General features: G+C 37.3%; 1 protein-coding gene across 1 annotated transcript in view; it reads left to right on the forward strand.

Moving 5' to 3' along the window:
- Nucleotides 1-19,361, forward strand: part of LOC127634550 (cyclin-Y) — a 73,616-nt gene that overhangs the window by 42,131 nt on the left and 12,124 nt on the right. The window contains exons 2-7 of the mRNA XM_052114158.1: nt 1,437-1,511; nt 8,518-8,552; nt 9,234-9,337; nt 9,975-10,010; nt 13,695-13,752; nt 14,401-14,520. Of these exons, the coding sequence (XP_051970118.1) occupies nt 1,437-1,511; nt 8,518-8,552; nt 9,234-9,337; nt 9,975-10,010; nt 13,695-13,752; nt 14,401-14,520 (428 nt within the window). The remainder of the gene's footprint in view (nt 1-1,436; nt 1,512-8,517; nt 8,553-9,233; nt 9,338-9,974; nt 10,011-13,694; nt 13,753-14,400; nt 14,521-19,361) is intronic.

Genomic DNA, 19,361 nt, shown 5'->3' on the forward strand with positions numbered 1-19,361 from the left:
TTGTCAGTTGACCTCTTGGCTCAATACAAGAAATACATATTTTAAAGCTGCATGTTTAATTATTGCAGTAAAGTGAGTAGACGTTTTATGTGAAGCACTTCTCAAGTGCTCTGATGTGCACGCCATCAGCACAGGCTCTCACCAAACTCCTGTGAAAATATAAACAAACAAATGTAAACTTTGAAAGTGAATCGCTTCACTTTAAACGATCGTGTAATGGCAAATGTTTCTGGTTATAGTGGGATAATGCATGCAGTGTTTGACACGCAGTGACACAGAGGAGAGACTCACAGATACACTATTTCTGAATGATAAAATGATTCAACGAAATCTTAAAGGTTTTGCTTCATGAGAAATAAGGGCTTCTGGGTTTAATCAAAGATCATTAAAAATTGATTTGGACCATGGGATGATTGTTGGTGCCAGACGGGCTGGTTCGAGTATTTCTGTTACTGCTGATCTCCTGGGATTTTCACACACAACAGTCTCTAGTGAGTGGCAGTTCTGTAGTTGGAAATGTTAAATTATCTGTGACATTTTTAAAAATGGTCATTAGTGAAACCGGATAATTGCAACTTTTAGACTGTCATTCACTTGTGTAGTGCACAAACTGTCCATGGTTCCCATGTTTTCATAAATATTCCCCCTAGTGTTAGCATGATACAATTGGTATGTTCGAAATTGCAAACTAGTGCTAATCATACTGTTTTTGAAATAGGTGCATTGTGTACTGTATGGACATTTTCTGTGGATACCCTGGATGAGCTAATACATTTGCCAAAATGTGCAGTATACTATCAGAACACACTATATGGAATATTATATTTGACAATGCAATAGAGCTGTTCTGGTTGTAGTACAGAAACCCGAAAGAGAATTAGCATTGGCGGGCCATGGCTTCCCTTGAGATTGTCCTGTGGGTTTTAATAATGGCATTTTGGGATTTATGATTCAAATAATGTCTGTGGTAAACATTACTGAAATATACTTGGACGATTTGTTCTACAAATACATTACACACAGTCATACCACAAATGTGAAATTTGAAGCTGCCGTGTTGCTAAGAAGTTGATGAGGACTACAATGGTTTTTCATTTTGTCAGGCATGTACACTCACATGCTTATGGTTGTTGTAGTCCTTCGAATATGCTTCACGCACTATTTTTTAAAAATTAGTATGCTGTACTTAGTTTGTACTGTACTACACAGCATGCTAGTATTCCATTTCTAACAAAAACAATATTTTGGCTACATCGAATTCTCGAGATTCATTAATTCTCCTTATCTCAAGGCTGTGTGTACCGTACATGTACTCAATGTTTGGGCTTCCCCTGACTGAATTTTGCCATCCTCTCATCAGCAAATTTTTTTTGGCATTCTAGTATTACAAAACAATCCTTTTGAATAACACATTCTTTCTTTCCTTCCCTCCTCAGAACTCAACATGGAGTATAACCCCTCTGACCACCCACGTGCCAGTACCATCTTCCTCAGCAAGTCTCAAACAGATGGTGAGATTGAGTCCATGTCTACTAACTCACAGGATGAGTGGGATAGTATCTTGTAGTAAACGCTAGAGCGAATGTTATTTAAAATGAAAGCTATAGACAGGATTGCTTAAATTTGATTTAATCGAATGAGGCAAAGGCACAGATGGTCCTGACTTAGACCAAATATCTGTCAGTGTTAGTTTTAATATGATAATCTTGGATGATAATGATAATCGTGAACTGTCTACTGTACTCAGTGTGATATTTGTATTAGGGATGTGCAAAAAAGCGACATGTTTTTAAAATTGACTAGTTGGTAGGTTGACTGAAAGTCTTTGAAACTGTACAGTAGTTTATCAAGCTACAACCTTGATGCACATCTACAATATTAACTAATAATAAAAAGTACAGTTTTAATTAATTGATACCAATTACATTGACAGTATTAAACTTGAACAGATGGATGTACACTAAAAACAACGAATAAAACTAGAAAACGCCCATATTTATATAACTGAGTTGAAAACGGTAAAGAACAGTAGCATTTGACTAGCCTAAACAATGTAGAGATTAAAGAAGACCCAAATTCTGTGCAGGTACTCAAACAGTCCATTTATATAGTTTTTCCCAACAAACCGATTTACTAGAATGAATTGGAAAATGTCAGTGCTACACATGTGAGAGAGGACAGATTAGCGAGTTTGCTAGCTTAACTGTGTGCACAACATGTGTCATTAAAAATAATAATTTAGTATTTTGTCACACTAGACAGATACTTGTTGGAAAGGTAGCTTGTTACTAGAAAAGCTAAATCATTTTGAAAACGGTAGAATGATTGACAAGCTACTGAAAAATGACGTTTAGTTATCTAACTTTTTGTAAGTTACTACCCAACACCGTTGACTTGGTCATTTCCACAGACAAATCAGACATTTCTTAAGGAGCCTTCACATAGGACACATTCTTGCATTCAAAAACAACTGGACGGAGCGCAACAAAAATGTATATTTAGTAGTTAAACTATTTTTATCTTGACACATTGTTTCAAAAACAAGTTTTTGGGTATTGTCGAAGACGGTGGATTTATTTCAATAGCTGTGCTTTGATGGCTGTTGCAGAGATGCTTTAAAGGGGATGAATTTAAAGACGCAACTTCTCAGAGAGAGTTGTATCATGCTGACAGTCACTGTTAGCATGCTTAAACATAGAACACTTTAGCATGCTGAAATCCTCTCGAAGAAGTTGTCTAAATTCATTCTCTTTTAAATATTGATGCTAACCCTGATAGCACATGTACATCATCCAGACCACTATATGATGTGTGTGTTTACATCCAGAAGATGTTTTTTTTTTTTTACGTTGTTTGCTTCTCTGCGATACATCTATTAAACGTTTCCTCGTGTATGTCAATAAGACATTCAGCAGGGGGGCCTGGGTAGCTCAGCGAGTGTTGATGCTGACTGCCACCCATGAAGTCGCGAGTTCAAATCCAGAGTGTGCTGTGTGACTCCAGCCAGGTCTCCAATGCAACTAAATTGGCCCGGTTGCTATGGAGGGTAGAGTTACATGAGGCAACCTCCTAGTGGTCGTGATTAGTGGTTCTCGCTCTCAATGGGGCGTGAGGTAAGTTGTGCATGGATCGCAGAGGGTAGCGACCTCCACATACTGGGAATCTCCGAGGTGTCATGCACAACGAGCCACGTGATAAGATGTGCGGATTGACGGTCTCAGAAGCGGAGGCAGCTGAGACTTGTCCTCCGCCACCCGGATTGAGGTGAGTAACCGCTCCAACACGAGGTCCTACTAAATAGTGGGAATTGAGCATTCCAAATTGGGAGAAAAAGGGGATTTAAGTAATTCAGCAGAGGTCTTTGAGACGTTTATGATTTAGAATGTTTGAAAATCTGATATTTTTAAGATGTTAAGTATATGTTAATTAGAATGTGACACTTTTCAATTGAAAAGATCTAAAATGCACATCTTGGAGATTTATGTGTGCTATCTATGTAAAATATTAAATAAAATAAAAAATCAAGAATAATGATCTATATTATTATAACAACAATGCAAGTCAACTATGCTAAAGAAACTAAACCATCCCTAATTTCTAGCCAGGCCAACTTAAAATTGCCAATAATCGCCATATTTCTCAGAAAATTGTAAGTCTGATGTAATGCCACTGTGGTCTATCAGTCTTGTGGTTTTATTATGACATTTTGATGGGACAGTTCAGTGTATTCAAACACAGTTAGTGGCTGGCTCAACACTATCTTTGAGCTGTAAAGTAAAGCCCATATACAGTGGCAAAAGAAATTGTGGGAACCTCTGGAATTAGCTGGTTTTCTGCATTAATTGGTCATAAAATGTGATCTCATCTTCATCAGTCACAAGTATAAACAAACACAATGTGCTTAAGCTAACTTCACACAAACAATTATAATCTTTCATGTCTTTATTTAACACATTACATTAAATATTAACAGTGCTTTGGAAAAAGTTAGTGAACCCTTTGATTTAATGACTGTTCGATCCTCCTTTGGCAGCAATACTCTGTGTTTCAAGTAGTATTTCCGGAAAGCTGTGGATTAGATTTTCAATAAAGATTAGAATGGTTTGTGTGTTGTTAGATTACGCACATTGTGCTTTGTCTGTACTTGTGACTTTAATGAAGATGAGATCACATTTTATGAGCAATTACTGCAGAAAACTAGGGGTTCACATACTTTTTCACTCCACTTTAAATGCTAGCTTTTTTATCCATACTGGGAAATGTAATTTAGATATCACTGCCCTTTTGTTTTTCAGTTATTTTACCCAACAAGACAGGTACGTTTGGCCTCAATGTGTCTTTTAGTCTGCTGCTATGTGTTGTGTTGAAGCTTTATAGATTCAGAATGTCTAGTTTTTTCATGTCTCAAATTGTGATATGTCATTACTAAAAATTCCTCATCTAAAGAATTTAGACAGATGAAACACTATTCAATTTGATGCCAACAAAAACTAGGCTGCCATACTGTCTTAAGGTTGTACTTTAACACTGTATTTGTGTCCACCGAAATCTGCAGAATTCAAATAATTTTTCTAAGCTGAGAGTGTTGTACACTTAGTTCATTTAGCAAATGTTATCGTGCCTAAATCCACATATTCCTCCTGCAATCAGTGCAGTGAAAAAAAATATTGAAATAAAAAAGCAAATGCAGATTGCCTGGGCCTGGTCATGTCTAACCTTTCCAAATCATGTTTACTTGCGTTTTTGTCTCCTTAATTTGTGACATATTTTCAATCTTTCATTGGCTAAACATTTAATGCCAAGGTACACTACAGTTCAAAATATTAGGGTTGCTAATTATTTCCATATAATTATGCTGATTATGCAAGTTTAACTCAATGCTGATTTCCACAGAAATGAATTTCAACTCATGAAAAAAAGCAGAAGTTACAGTAATTCACTTCCATGTGTAGGACAAAGTTTAGTTACAGTATACTCATTTCAGCTCACTGTAACTCTGTTTAGAATAGCATCATTAATACGTTCTGCATGTTGTAGTGTCAGTGTACTTAAGCTTTATCAAACTGCCCCGTTTGTCTTGCTGCAATTTCTGTGTTCTCTGTGATGTCATCTGTAGGTCTCTTGTGCTGCAGTTTAGTGCAATCAAATAGTCCAAGTGTGATTGTATGTGTTATTTGTACATACTCAAACTGCTAATATATGAAATTAGATTTATATGATAGCCATTGTAATGTGCTATTTTTCGGCTTCATTTTCACCCGTTTTCATCTGTGTAGTCTTTAAAAATCACTTTAAACATATCACCTGTCAATCAAAGTTATACATATGCCAATGGACGTAATGTGAATACTGTAACTCTTTCTGAATAAACAGTTTTGTAACCTAGTTCCATAAATGGACTGAATCGGCCAAGGTTGAAGCTTTGCAGTGTGAATTCTGTTTCAAAAGAGCAAGAAAAATCACAGTTTCCATGATATTTAGCCTCTTTAATAAAACACTAACACTGGAATGAGACCTACGAAGCCTTACAGAGACCTTGCAAATAAACTAAGAGGTTTATAAAGCTTTGCAGTTTAGTGTGTGTGCGCAAAAGAAACCCTCTGCAAACAGCCCCAACAAACTAACTATTTAATAGATTGCATTATGCCTTCATATTGATCTATTCTCGCACATTATTCTACTTGTCTTGTGCCATCAAATATGTGAAGGATTTGAAGAATTAGGGTTGGGAACTGACAACCGGTTCTATTATTTAATAAATAGCGGGACCGTATGATTTTCATGACATTCGGTTCCATTAACGATTCCTGTGCGTAAACGTTTCCGCTGGTGTAGACACAACCCCATACTAAAATACTCTGTGTTTCTACTGAATCTACATTGTGAAATATACAGTGCTTCCAGTGTATTCAGATTCCCAAATGAATGATTCTTATGAGCCAGCTCTTTTGAGTCTGCTGCGTGAATTCATTGTTTACACTTTAATGAGTACATTAAACAAATTTGACATACGCTTTTCTCTAGTCCTGGTGTTGTCTGTACGGCTGGCCAATGGAATACATAATCAGATATTGACAAAGTACCCTGTCGCCAATTGCGACAAACGGTTATCAACCAAGTTGGGAAATGAAAAACCATGAAGCTGGAAAGTTGCCATAGAAATAGCTGCCCAGTTGTTACCGTGCAATTACGTTTTTCCCTTTTTTCCCAGCGTTTTAGATACTTAGAAACCAAGAGATCGACAGAAAGTCCTGTTGCTCATCATAACAAAAGCTTTGATTAACTTTGAAAAGATACTTTTATCACGTCTCACGTCGGTCAAGAACACAGTGTGACTGCGGCTCCCTCAGCCTCCTAAATCTCTCTTAGTTTGATTTCTGAGTACTCTGGTTCATTCTAATATGGCTGAGCAAAGAAATGCATCTACTTTTTGACTTTAAACTAAAAACTAGCTCCTTAGCTCCCTATGTCATGAATCAATATATCTTGAACAGAAATTCAGGAACTGGCAAGGGGACTGATTCACTGAACACTGGGAAACTTATGACGCAAACTAGCTTGCGCATTCAAACGCAGCTGATTTGAATCTGCAACATCGCTGTATAAATTACACTGTCGTTCATTTCCGTTGAAAATATTCAAACGTACAGTGTTATTATTAAAGATAAATGACATTAAATAAAGAAACACAAATATAAAGGAGTGTATTTTAAACCTACTTCTAACAACTCTAATATTTAAAAGATTGTTTCCCTTTCAATGTATTTATGGGTGAAAGACATTACAAACTTTGACTTCATATATTTACACTTCTAATGACTTGAGAGACTTCAGAAGACATAACGACGTATCCAGTAAGGGAACATGCTCCCTGGTTTTTTCGGTGCATTGTGGGATTTTTTAGGGAACGATTTTGCGATTTGAGACAGCCCTAGAAATGGCCGACTCCCTGATCAGTGCCCTGACTACTGAACCAAGGATCTGATTGAGACGCACAACCTGATTTTTTTAAGGTTTTTTGTGTGCAGCTGTGTTGTGTTGTCTGTTGTTAATATTTATGTTGTAGTCCGATTAAGGCAAACCAAAGCGGTTTCTTGCTTGAACACCACGGGGGCTGCCTGAACTGCTGCTCTCGTGCACTCTCATGAACGTGAACATTAGAGTAAAGGTTGTGATGATTTTAACTAAATAATGAATTCAATTTTGGTTTGTTCCTCACCAAACGTTATCGTATGCCTTCAGGAAAAGGCACAGGTCTCATGGAATAATTTATTTGACTTCTGAATTATACTTTTGCATCATTTTGAAACTTGAAGAAGTGGTCACCTTCCAGTGTCATTGTATGACATCATTGAGCAGAATATTTTTTTTCGAAATGTCTTCCTTTGTGTATCAACAAAGAAAGAAAGAGTCAAATTGATTTACAACAACACGAGGGTGATTATAGTGATTGAATTTTCATTTTTGGGTGAATTATCCCTTTAAGCTCAATCGTCAGCATTTGTGGCATAATGTTAATTACCACAAACAATTATTTAGAATCGTCCCTTTAAAAAAATCACAAATCTAGTTTAAAGCAAGGCACTTACAATGAATATTTATGGGGCCAGTTATTGGGTTTAAAGGCAGAAATGTGAAGCTTCTAATTTTATAAAGGCAATTTCTGTTAAAACTTGTGTATTATTTGATCTGTAAAGTTGTTTAAAAAAATCTTGTTTTTTACATACATTACGGCAATAAAGTTGTACTATTTATATACTGTAACTTTACACAGATAAGTTTAGTAAGCAATTTTATCACATTAAAATCGTGTTAGCACACATTTTTCATCTTGTGGTTATACTTTTGGAACAGTAAGTATGTTAACTTTTACGGATTGGCTTCATTCACTTCCATTGTCAGTGCCGCACTGTAACCAGATTTTAGTAGGAATCATCAATATTCAACAAATGCTATGGATTGAGCTTAACTTGTATTGAACAAAGAATAAAATGTTAATGATGTGAAGGGGCCTTTTTTTTTTCTATGAAAATATCAAGAAAATATTTTACAAATCGCTCCGCCCTAGTTTTCTATACAACCATTCACTGCTGCACATTGCCATGTTGTATGTCTATCAGATGTCATTTTTATGATAATTTTTTTTTTAATTGGGCAGTGTGGCCAAAATAAGCCGCTAAGTTAATTAGACTTTATTCAGATAGTCAGTCTTACTACTGCAAGACCCAACCAACCCTTTTTAAAGCGATATAAGGGAGAGACTGACACCTATCTGCAGCAAAGTCGAATTTCAGCACCACACTATCGGACTATCCTATAATCTAAATCATGTCTTTTTCTTTTCTAGTCTCTTTGCCCCCAAACCTGTTCCTTAAAAACCAAAAATTGTGTAATGTTTAATATTATCCCTGTTATTATTGGCGCCACTTTAATTGTGTCTCTTATCCTCGGCCCTTGCGCTAATAAACTACACCGAGTGTTGTTTTAGTGTTGTTAATCACCCATTTCTCTTTTCAGTTCGGGAAAAAAGGAAAAGTCTGTATGTCAACCATGTAAGTACAACCAGTTATGAAATCCGTGGTGAGGTTTGTTCCAATAGAGTGCTTCTACTAGTACTAGTGCCTGAAATGAAAACATTTCCTGAAGTCTCACAGCACTCACAGAACTAATCCAATTGCTTAACCACCGGACAAGAATGCACGAGCATGAGCATGAGTCTTGGAGCTTGTGTTGCAGCATTATATGTCTTGTATCTTTCATTCTACATATGATTTAATATGCATGGCTTGATATCCTTAATTTCATAACTGCCTGCTATTCATACTATCTTTTCAATGAATAGCTTAAGTTTTATCCCTATTTTAATATCTTGTATTATTTTGCAAGTTAACAAACATTGCGGAGTCAAAGGTAATGTATTTCAGCTCATATTGCTCTTATTTGTTTTCCTTTAAATAGTGATATTGTAATTGTTTTGATATTGTAATTATGTATTTGCATTATTGTAATGATGTGTTGCTTATTATATCTTGCTATAAAATTCTTTGCAAGTTATATTTGTAATTATATTGTGCCGTGTATTGTCATTGTACAGAAATGGAATACACACACTCACACACTCAAACACATTAAGCAAGAATCATTCAAGTAGAAATGAGTGAGTGAGTGAGTGAGTGAGTGAGTGAGTGAGTGAGTGAGTGAGTGAGTGAATTTTGTTTGTCCTTGTCTTTCAGCAACATCCGTCTGGTCCAGTGAGACGCAAGTACAGCTCCTGTTCTACGATTTTCCTAGACGACAGCACCGTCAGTCAACCCAACCTCAAATATACTATCAAATGGTACTCAAACCCCCAACAAATCACTTGTAAAATTGAATTGAGCACAAATAAATGGTATATGTTACATATCAAAATAATTGCATCACTGATATGCCATGATTTACCAATTAATGATGCTTTGTAATATTGCTGTAAAAGTACATTTTGCCATTGCACTGTGTATGCCGGTGAATCTCACAAAACCTGTTAAGAACACGTGCCACAAATAAACCCTTACAAAATTACCATTGTTTAGCCATGGTATTTGAAGTAAATCCATAGTAACCACAAAATTACCCATGGTTATTACATTCACGGTCACTAAAATATAACTATAATTAAACTTTTACTGTAGTAAAACCATGGTTAAATGTATCCAAACCATGATTTCCATCTAAAAGTAAAAAATAGTAGTAAAAAAATACTACAAATAAGATTGTGTGAGAAATAAGATTGTGTGAGAAATATGACTTTGTCATGTTTTCATGTGATTCACTGATGCACTGAATCCAGTAGATCAAATGTGAAATATCCATATATAATCTGGGTATAATTCTAGCGTCACAATTGCCCCACTAGTCCTTTAACTTGAATTAATGTTGCATCATCATATTGATTATTACATCATATAAATTTCCCCTATTTCTTCTGTTCACAGTGTCACCCTTGCAATATACTACCACATAAAGAACAGGTATGATTTCCATGTGTGTTTGAGTTTTTAAACAGTTTGAATGGCACAGCAAGAAAATCGTTTTTCATTTGGTCCTGCTAAATGGAGTTGTGGAGTCCAGCAGAGTGCCGTTTCAGTGTGTCACACTTTAAACCGACAGGCTTGAGTTTTTAAATGGGACTGGACTCTGGGGTTGAAATAACACTCTCTGTAGAACTGAAGCACATATGCTGCACTGTGTGTGAGAGAAGGATCGATTGTCCTCCTGTCTGGAGGTTCACAGACATGATGTGTGTATATGAGTAGCTTTGGGGTTTATTTCAAAGTGGCACCAGCCAAGTTTTGAAGTGCCGTCTCCAGTGCAGCAGTTTCTTGCAGAAGTACTCAACTTCAGAAGCCAATTATTCATGCAATTATAGTATATAGGGCTGCAAATATATTTATACCATGGTCTATTCAAATACTACATTCTTATTGGCTGGAGTGCATATGTAATAAAAAAATGTTTAATGCAAAGGTAGTTCCAGTCACTTTTAATCACTGTTTGATTTTACTGCACCCACACTGCTGTCCGCCTTAATGAGACAATGAGAGAGTTTATGCCTCTGTTTAAACTACCTAGGGATGTGAAAATAGTGTAGCAAGTCTGATGAACCAGTGTTCGTCACCCCAGTATTAGCCCAACCAGCAGGTCATTTTAAATGCACCTTTAACTCACCCCTAAGGCTTGTAAGGAAATGATGGTTTGGAAAAACCTGGACCCATCAAAGGCATCTTTTGCTGTCTGGAGAAACTAGGCAAGACTATTTTAATTGTAAGATAAACGTCATCTAATATTACGGTGCTGCTCAGCACACACCCGTTAGAGGGCATCACTCGATCACTGTGAAAGGACTGTTCACTTACAAGTCAGTCACTTCGATGCTTCGTCTGTATCTTACGCTATGGTAGCTCCTCACAGGAAGTGCTGATCTCTGAAACCTATATCAATCAAACCAGTCTCATTGACAGATGGCGCTTTGCATCATCACAGACGGATAAATTGGTCTGACTCAGTCAGATCTGCACAGACAACACTGCAGTTGTGGCCTAGGCTCTGATGGGCTTGGAAACCCTAGCTCAGGGAAACGCAAATATGCATTCCCTCCTGTCCGATTGCTACTCTAAGTGCTGTGTAATGTTCAGGAGGACAGGCTAACAGCGTTGCCCTGAAGTAGCTCAACAGGCTTTGGTTCCAGAGCTGGTAGAGCTGTTGGATGCTCCTCTGTGGGAAATTTCCTTGAGAAGTGATCAGGGATAATCCTTATGTCTGCCTCTTCTTCTTCTTCAATGTCAAATAACTCTGTATCATTTGTGCTCAGAGGTTTCAGCATAATCTTGTTGTGAGATTTCCTTTCCTGCTGTAGCCACATGAGGAGCCACAGCACATGTACACCTGGTCATTATCATTTTCAGAAGTAAATTCATTGTTGAAGGAGCAAGCCTTACTCTCTGGACTGGTGGGGGTTGAAGCCATGACTGCTTCCAAAGTGCATGTGATGTGAGTGCAAGCCATTAGTTGCTTACGGGAATCTGAAAGCCTTAAATTTAAACGGCTGCTTCTCCTGTCAGCAAATGCAGGGGCTTTATTGTTTCATGCTGCTTCAGACTTTTAAGGTGATTAAGTTATTTTAAGGCCTTTCTCAGTTCAAGTTGTGCACCAACATATTTTGTACCATTGTCAAGTGCTGACTGGCGTTCATCCCTTTGTGACGAGCCAGAAATTTGCCCCGTGCAGACGATACTTTGCTTTTTGCAAGAGTGTTTGGATACAGGACTTACTCCATCCACGCTTGGTGTATATCGCTGCAATAGCGACCAGCAAACACCCTCGTCAAGGAGTTTATGCATGTTGCAAAGTGGCTGAGACCCTCTCGCCCCACTGCATTCCCGGGTTCCTCCCTTTGAGCCACTAGAGGCGATAAGCCTACGCAAACTCTCTTTGAAGATTGTGCTTCTACTCTCTTTGGCTTCATTCAAATGTGTTGGGGCCCTTTCTAAAGCTGTTCTCAAGCACCAGGGTTGGTAATGTGCCCAAAGTGCTGGCAAACCTCTTAAGGGCCCAGGTTGTTACCCTACAAACTTTTTAGTCTGAGGCTATAAGGTTGCACATGCTCTGACCTGTGAGGGCATTATGAATGTACATGAACCAACTGAGTGAATTAAGGCTGTTTGAACAGCTCTTTATGTGCTTTGGAGGCCATTTAAAGGGTTTGGCCATCTGCAAAGATTTTTTCACTGGGTTATGGATGCTGTTGAGCTCGCCTACGAATCAAGAGGCATACAGTGTCCCTTGAGTGTTAAGCCCCATTCCATCAGGACAATGGGCATGGGCATAGTCTTCCTGGGCATGGGCATAGTGTGTGTCCTTAGATAGCATTTGCATGCTGGGCTTCCCGTAACACCTTTGCCAGGTTCTATAACTTTCAGTTTTCCTCCCACACTTTCCAGATCTTGGCTGCGAAAGAGGGTTGATATATCAACTTTTCACTACTCTGCATGGCTAATGTCATCGCTTATGTTGACAGACTGGTTTTGACCATGTCGTCCTCTCTCTTCTGCTCTACATTCCTTCCCTGTTGGCTAGTGGGCATTGCTTTCATGCATGTAAATTAGTAGCACTGCGTTAAGGTATAGGCTCCCAAAGCATCAGCTACTGAAGCAGTGTCAAAGTGACCGACTTAGCGTGATTTTATAGGGTTTCAGTGATCGGCACTACCATAGCCTCAGCTACTGACTCTGTCTCATTTTCTCCTTTTAGGGAACCAAGGTTACAGTCGTAACCAAGACATTTTTATAAAACACAGCCTTTTGCAGTTTAGTAACTGCATTTCATATTAATTCAATACATTTTTCAGCCTTAAAGGGATAGGTTACCCAAAACTTGTCCTATAATTTTCTCACCCTTATGCCATCCCAGATGTGTATTTCTTCAGAAGAACACGAACAAAGATTTATGTCAGCTCTGTAGATTCTTAAAATTCAAGTGAATGGTGGCCAGACCCTTCTAGCTCCAAAAATCACATTAAGCAAACATAAAGTAATTAATATGGCATCTAGTATTTAAATCTATATCTTCAAAAGCAAATATGATAGGTGTGGGTGAGAAATAGAATTAAAGTCCTTTTTTAAATTTACACTTTTGCTTTTACATCTGAAAGTCACATATGGTTCCTATTTACTTTCACTTTCACAGTAGAACGGCAAGAACTCTAGATGTAACTACCCGTAGATAAAGTTAACCGTTATTGTTCTTACTGTTGAAATTTGCACTGCAAAAATCAATGACAGCTTTAACTTTTCAATGCTTGCAAGTGATCATGGTATAAGTGGGATAATATGTGGCTTCTATTTAATGCATAAATGCATAATGCATTGTCAGTTTTTTTAGTCACTGAGCTTTTCTTTGGCACACTTTTTGTATCTCTTTGATTTGGCTCATGTCAGTGAGGGCTGTTGTCTGTCTGCCTGTCTGTCTGTACAGAAAAAAACTATTAAATCAAGCTTCAAGACTTTTTAAAGATATTTTTTTTAATTTCAGACAAGGTTTTTTTGAGCCAACATTCAAAGAATATTGTTTTTGAATGCATTATACAAATACAGCTTAGACAGTCAATAAGTACCAGTTCTTCCTAATCTAATATCTGTTAACCCCTCTTCTTTCAGAAATGTGGACGGGCGAATGCTGTTAGACATTTTTGATGAAAAACTTCATCCACTTTCAGTAAGTCTTTTACTGCTTTTACTTCTTCAACTATGGGCATTTGTTTTTTTTCTGTGGACTTCAAGACATTTAAGCTCCCTTAAAAATCATTTTTCATACTTTTAGAAGTAATTTGTATTAAAAATGTCTAAAAGTGAATATACAAACGTCAAAGAAGTGTTCTGAATTTTTTTTTCTGAAACTAAAAAATTCCTACCACATGTCATTTATACCACATATCTAATTATATGATGATTTAATAGCAACCTGTTGTGGAAATAACATCTCAAATATTTTGTAAACAGAATAGCTGACTGATTTCTTGCCATTTCCACACTTTTTGGATAATTTGACAATTGCTGCTTGATTGGAAATGCAAATAAAAATATTCTGTTGTCTCATTGGTTAAAAAGTTTATTAGGTTGACTCCACAACTGTAATTTGGGTAAAAATGCATGACATAAAAATGGATGAGGTAAAGGGGTGGAATGAGGTCAGTATAGACCCATGGTATGCATTTAACAGTAAAACAGCTAAAGTTTAACAAATAATAATAATAAATTGCCTTACATATAACAATAAGACAAAAGATGAAAATGTATAAGTTTTACCCCTGCAGTTGAAGAAATACCCTTCATTGTTCTCAAACTGCCTGACTTTTTCCTGCAGAAATCGGAAGTGCCATCGGATTATAACAAGCATGACCCTGAACAGAAACAGATCTACCGATTTGTCCGTACGCTGTTCAGTGCCGCCCAGCTAACAGCAGAGTGTGCCATAGTTACACTGGTGAGTGACTAGTCATGTGACTTAATGGTCATCCAATGAAATCATACTCAGCTTTGTCATTTTCAATTGGCTGGCGGAACGTTTGGAAATTCTGAGGACCTGGTAGCACGAGTTAAAATAGGGTTTACTATCACTGAAGTAGATTTACTGTCACAGAGGTAAAAATAATTGCCATATTTATCTCTTTATAAGCGGGTGCTGAGCCGAGCAGATGTCTTGGTGGTTACTGTACCTCAGCCGTAATGAAGTCCTTCTTTTAAAGGCTCATTTATTCTAATTTTATCAGCCAAATAACTTAATGAGGTGTCATAAAGCAAGTTCTAGACATATCCTTGGGCTGTGAATGCCAGCCATGGGCTTAAGGGAAAGTATGGAGGTACAGCTGTAAAAGTGGACTGTAAGATAATAATCAAAAGGCTTTGTGAAACTAATAGAAGTGCTGTTTTTATTAAGCAAAGATCTCTTTCGTTTAGGGATCTCTGAGTTTGACTCGCATTACAAAGGATGTTTATCAGTGAACTAATACTTCTCAGACAGACAGTTTGTGTGTCATTGTGATGTTGCTAAATGTAGATTGAGACAGACCGAGTCTGTTCCTTGACCTACAGGGGGCAACAGGTGGAGAGATACTGGTTTATTCTGACCGCCTGTCACTGGTGCTTTCATAATTGAAGGGAAAATATGAGTCATTGTACACAGTGAAGAGATCGCCATGAGGTCCTTGATTCTACTGGCTAGCTTTCAATCTCCACTCCACCGATTGGTTTATCTCTTGAATTATTAAGGTTTCATGTATTTTTTTATTTTTAAGGTCAAAAGTAGAGTAAATGTGTCAATGGCAAATGTATTCATCCAAATACATTTTGATTTTGATGTAGACAATTAGAGTCGCTTTGATGTCAAGTGTTGTCATGACACATTTTGTGAAATAAGATCTGTGGGTTGTGAATGTACAATAGTCAGAATGGTATTTTTATGCATATAATTTTATAGCTGCTAAATGAGATCTCTGTTTTAAACATAAAACAAGAATATTGCCACAAGCTGCAATTATTTGGGTCTAAACAGTTTGGAAAAGTGGAGGAAATGAACTAAATTGTCAATTTTGAAAGAGCAATATATTTGGGCAAAGTCATTTCATTACTAAGTACTCTAGGTAATTTGTTGGCATGGTGTTTGCAGACTTACAAGGAATAGCGGAAACAAAACGTTCAGTACTTTGCAAAAGTCTGAGTCACATGAGATGTGTCAAAGAAACATTTGTCTTAAAATGGTTATTTATATCTTCAGCTTTAGTGTGTCAATAGGAAATATAAATGTTAGACTCCCAAATGTTCCTCTTGCAAATAGAAAAGATTAGAATAGAAGAACAGGGAGCCCTGCAACAGATGTCATGGCCCCCACAGAGCCCCCCACTGAACATCGTGTCAGTCTGAGATTACATGAAGAGACAGAAGCAATTGAGACAAACAAAGTTTCTGCGAAAAACCAAGAAAACTGTGTCCATATCTAAGAGATTTGGTCTCTTAAGTGGTCACACCAAATATTGATTTAGCTTATTTTTTTAAAGTTTACTGGACTTTGAATGACATTAAGTGATAAATGAAAACTATTCATGTCATTATATTTGAAGACATCCTCACTATGCAAAATTTTTCATATAGTTTAGAAGATATAATAGCTAAGTTTTGGCTTTGGCCCAGATTAATTTTTCGACCTATATTGGGCTGTCACGATTATGAAATTGACAATTAATTGACAAACAAATGATTGCTATTATGAAGATTAATTTTCTGTTTTAGGGCTTTTGCCAAATTCACCAATGTGGCATTCAACTGATCACAAAGTATAGTCAGGACATTACTGATGTAAAAAACAGCACCATCATTTTTGATCAAATCTAGACAGACCCCATTTCCAGCAGCCTTCATTCCAACATCTTATCCTTGATTAATCATGATAAATTGCTAATGTGGTACTAGAAAATCACTTTCCATTATATCAAACACTGCTGAAAGCTATTTGGTTCGTTAAATGAAGCTTAACATTGTCTTTGTGTTTGTTTTTGAGTTGCCACAGTATGCAATAGACTGGCATGTATCGGCCAAAAGTGGAACATATTTAAATACAGTGTATGTGTATATATATATATATATATATATATATATATATATATATATATATATGTATATATGTATATATGTATATCACATGTAGCCAATGTTTGTTACTTCTTATATAAAAAATAATACCCAAGAATCAAAAGTCAAACAGTTACTATACTGAACTCGGTTCAATAAACTATTTTATGTGCATCTTATTTGGAGACATAAAAACTACAGACCTACTGATGTTCTGACATGCACAAATGAATTTAAATACACTTGATTGAAATAAATAAATACATACACTCACCTAAACGATTATTAGGAACACCTGTTCAATTTCTCATTAATGCAATTATCTAATCAACCAATCACATGGCAGTTGCTTCAATGCATTTAGGGGTGTGGTCCTGGTCAAGACAATCTCCTGAACTCCAAACTGAATGTCAGAATGGGAAAGAAAGGTGATTTAAGCAATTTTGAGCGTGGCATGGTTGTTGGTGCCAGACGGGCCGGTCTGAGTATTTCTCAATCTGCTCAGTTACTGGGATTTTCACGCACAACCATTTCTAGGGTTTACAAAGAATGGTGTGAAAAGGGAAAAACATCCAGTATGCGGCAGTCCTGTGGGCGAAAATGCCTTGTTGATGCTAGAGGTCAGAGGAGAATGGGCCGACTGATTCAAGCTGATAGAAGAGCAACCTTGCCTTGAAATAACCACTCGTTACAACCGAGGTATGCAGCAAAGCATTTGTGAAGCCACAACACGCACAACCTTGAGGCGGATGGGCTACAACAGCAGAAGACCCCAACGGGTACCACTCATCTCCACTACAAATAGGAAAAAGAGGCTACAATTTGCAAGAGCTCACCAAAATTGGACAGTTGAAGACTGGAAAAATGTTGCCTGGTCTGATGAGTCTCGATTTCTGTTGAGACATTCAGATGGTAGAGTCAGAATTTGGCGTAAACAGAATGAGAACATGGATCCATCTTGCCTTTTTACCACTGTGCAGGCTGGTGGTGGTGTAATGGTGTTGGGGATGTTTTCTTGGCACACTTTAGGCCCCTTAGTGCCAATTGGGCATCGTTTAAATGCCACGGCCTACCTGAGCATTGTTTCTGACCATGTCCATCCCTTTATGGCCACCATGTACCCATCCTCTGATGGCTACTTCCAGCAGGATAATGCACCATGTCACAAAGCTCGAATCATTTCAAATTGGTTTCTTGAACATGACAATGAGTTCACTGTACTAAAATGGCCCACACAGTCACCAGAGCTCAACCCAATAGAGCATCTTTGGGATGTGGTGGAACGGGAGCTTCGTGCCCTGGATGTGCATCCCACAAATCTCCATCAACTGCAAGATGCTATCCTATCAATATGGGCCAACATTTCTAAAGAATGCTTTCAGCACCTTGTTGAATCAATGCCACGTAGAATTAAGGCAGTTCTGAAGGCGAAAGGGGGTCAAACACAGTATTAGTATGGTGTTCCTAATAATCCTTTAGGTGAGTGTAAATATAGTACATTAACCCAGACATAGATCAAATCAATTTCCCCAATCGCTTATCATTTTGAGGAAAATTCAACAAAGCTTGTTAAAGTTTCATTCTTCTTCTTGATGTATGATATATTTAGGGTCTTGTTGTTTATTTTCAATAGACATATGCTGATGTTCTACTTAAATTACAGCCTGTTGTTCAAAATGACATGTTCAGTTATTAATGTCTCAAAATGTATGTGAATGTGTGTTGCTTTGTATTCGGTGTATTTTTAAATAGCTTCCAGATTGGTCTTTCCAAGTTAGTCATTTCTGGAATGTGCTGACCACTGTCCCATTTATACGTTGTTAATGTATTCTATGGACAGCAGGCGGTGAATCAATAGATAAAATATAAAGTTCAGCCGAGCACAGAAGGGTAGCTCTCGCTGCCCACAACATTCAGACATACGTATTTAACATACAGCTGCCCACGTGTGAGCAGAAGCCACAGATGCAGAGAAACCAATTAAATGTGTGATTTCATTGTAACACTCGCTACAAACAAATATGGCAGGTTTGGCCTGTTATTGGATTTCTTTCAGTGTGGTGTGAATACATTTTATTTGACATTCTTACTCCCTGTTGAGTATGTATGTGTGCATTCAAGCTGCATAGTATTTGTGTTTCTAAACATTCTCCTTTTCATCACATACATCATGCGTTTGTCTTTTTATAAGGATGCCTTTGTTCGCCTACATCCATCAGCAATGTTCAGGAATGCTAGAGACACCCATAGCTATCACATACTGTCACACACAACGTCAACAGAACACTGGCTCTCAATTCAAACACTTGACAAGGGAACATTATTAGTGGTTTGCTAAGACAAGCATCACTGTTACCTTTGGTCATACTTAAGGTAAGGTCGCGGTCAGAAAATGCACCGGTATCACATGAAGATGAAATGATGCGGCGCAGAAGATAGCAGTCCAAAGTTCTGAATGTTTTTGTACTTAAAGAATGAACAAAGAGACATTGATGAGTTTGCAGGTTAGTGTATGAAACTGTTGTCACTGCACAAACTGAACAATTAGAAATGTTGACATTTATCATGCAATTTCTTTGAATGTAGCCTGAAATTGGTCTTACATTCAAGCTGTCAAACCACAAAATGACATACTTGTAACTGAAAGTACATTGTGTAGGCTCTATGAAAGATACAGTACATGTTCACAATAGGTCACCC

The sequence above is a fragment of the Xyrauchen texanus genome, chromosome 41 (genome assembly GCF_025860055.1).
Source record: "Xyrauchen texanus isolate HMW12.3.18 chromosome 41, RBS_HiC_50CHRs, whole genome shotgun sequence".
Lineage (NCBI taxonomy): Eukaryota > Metazoa > Chordata > Actinopteri > Cypriniformes > Catostomidae > Xyrauchen > Xyrauchen texanus.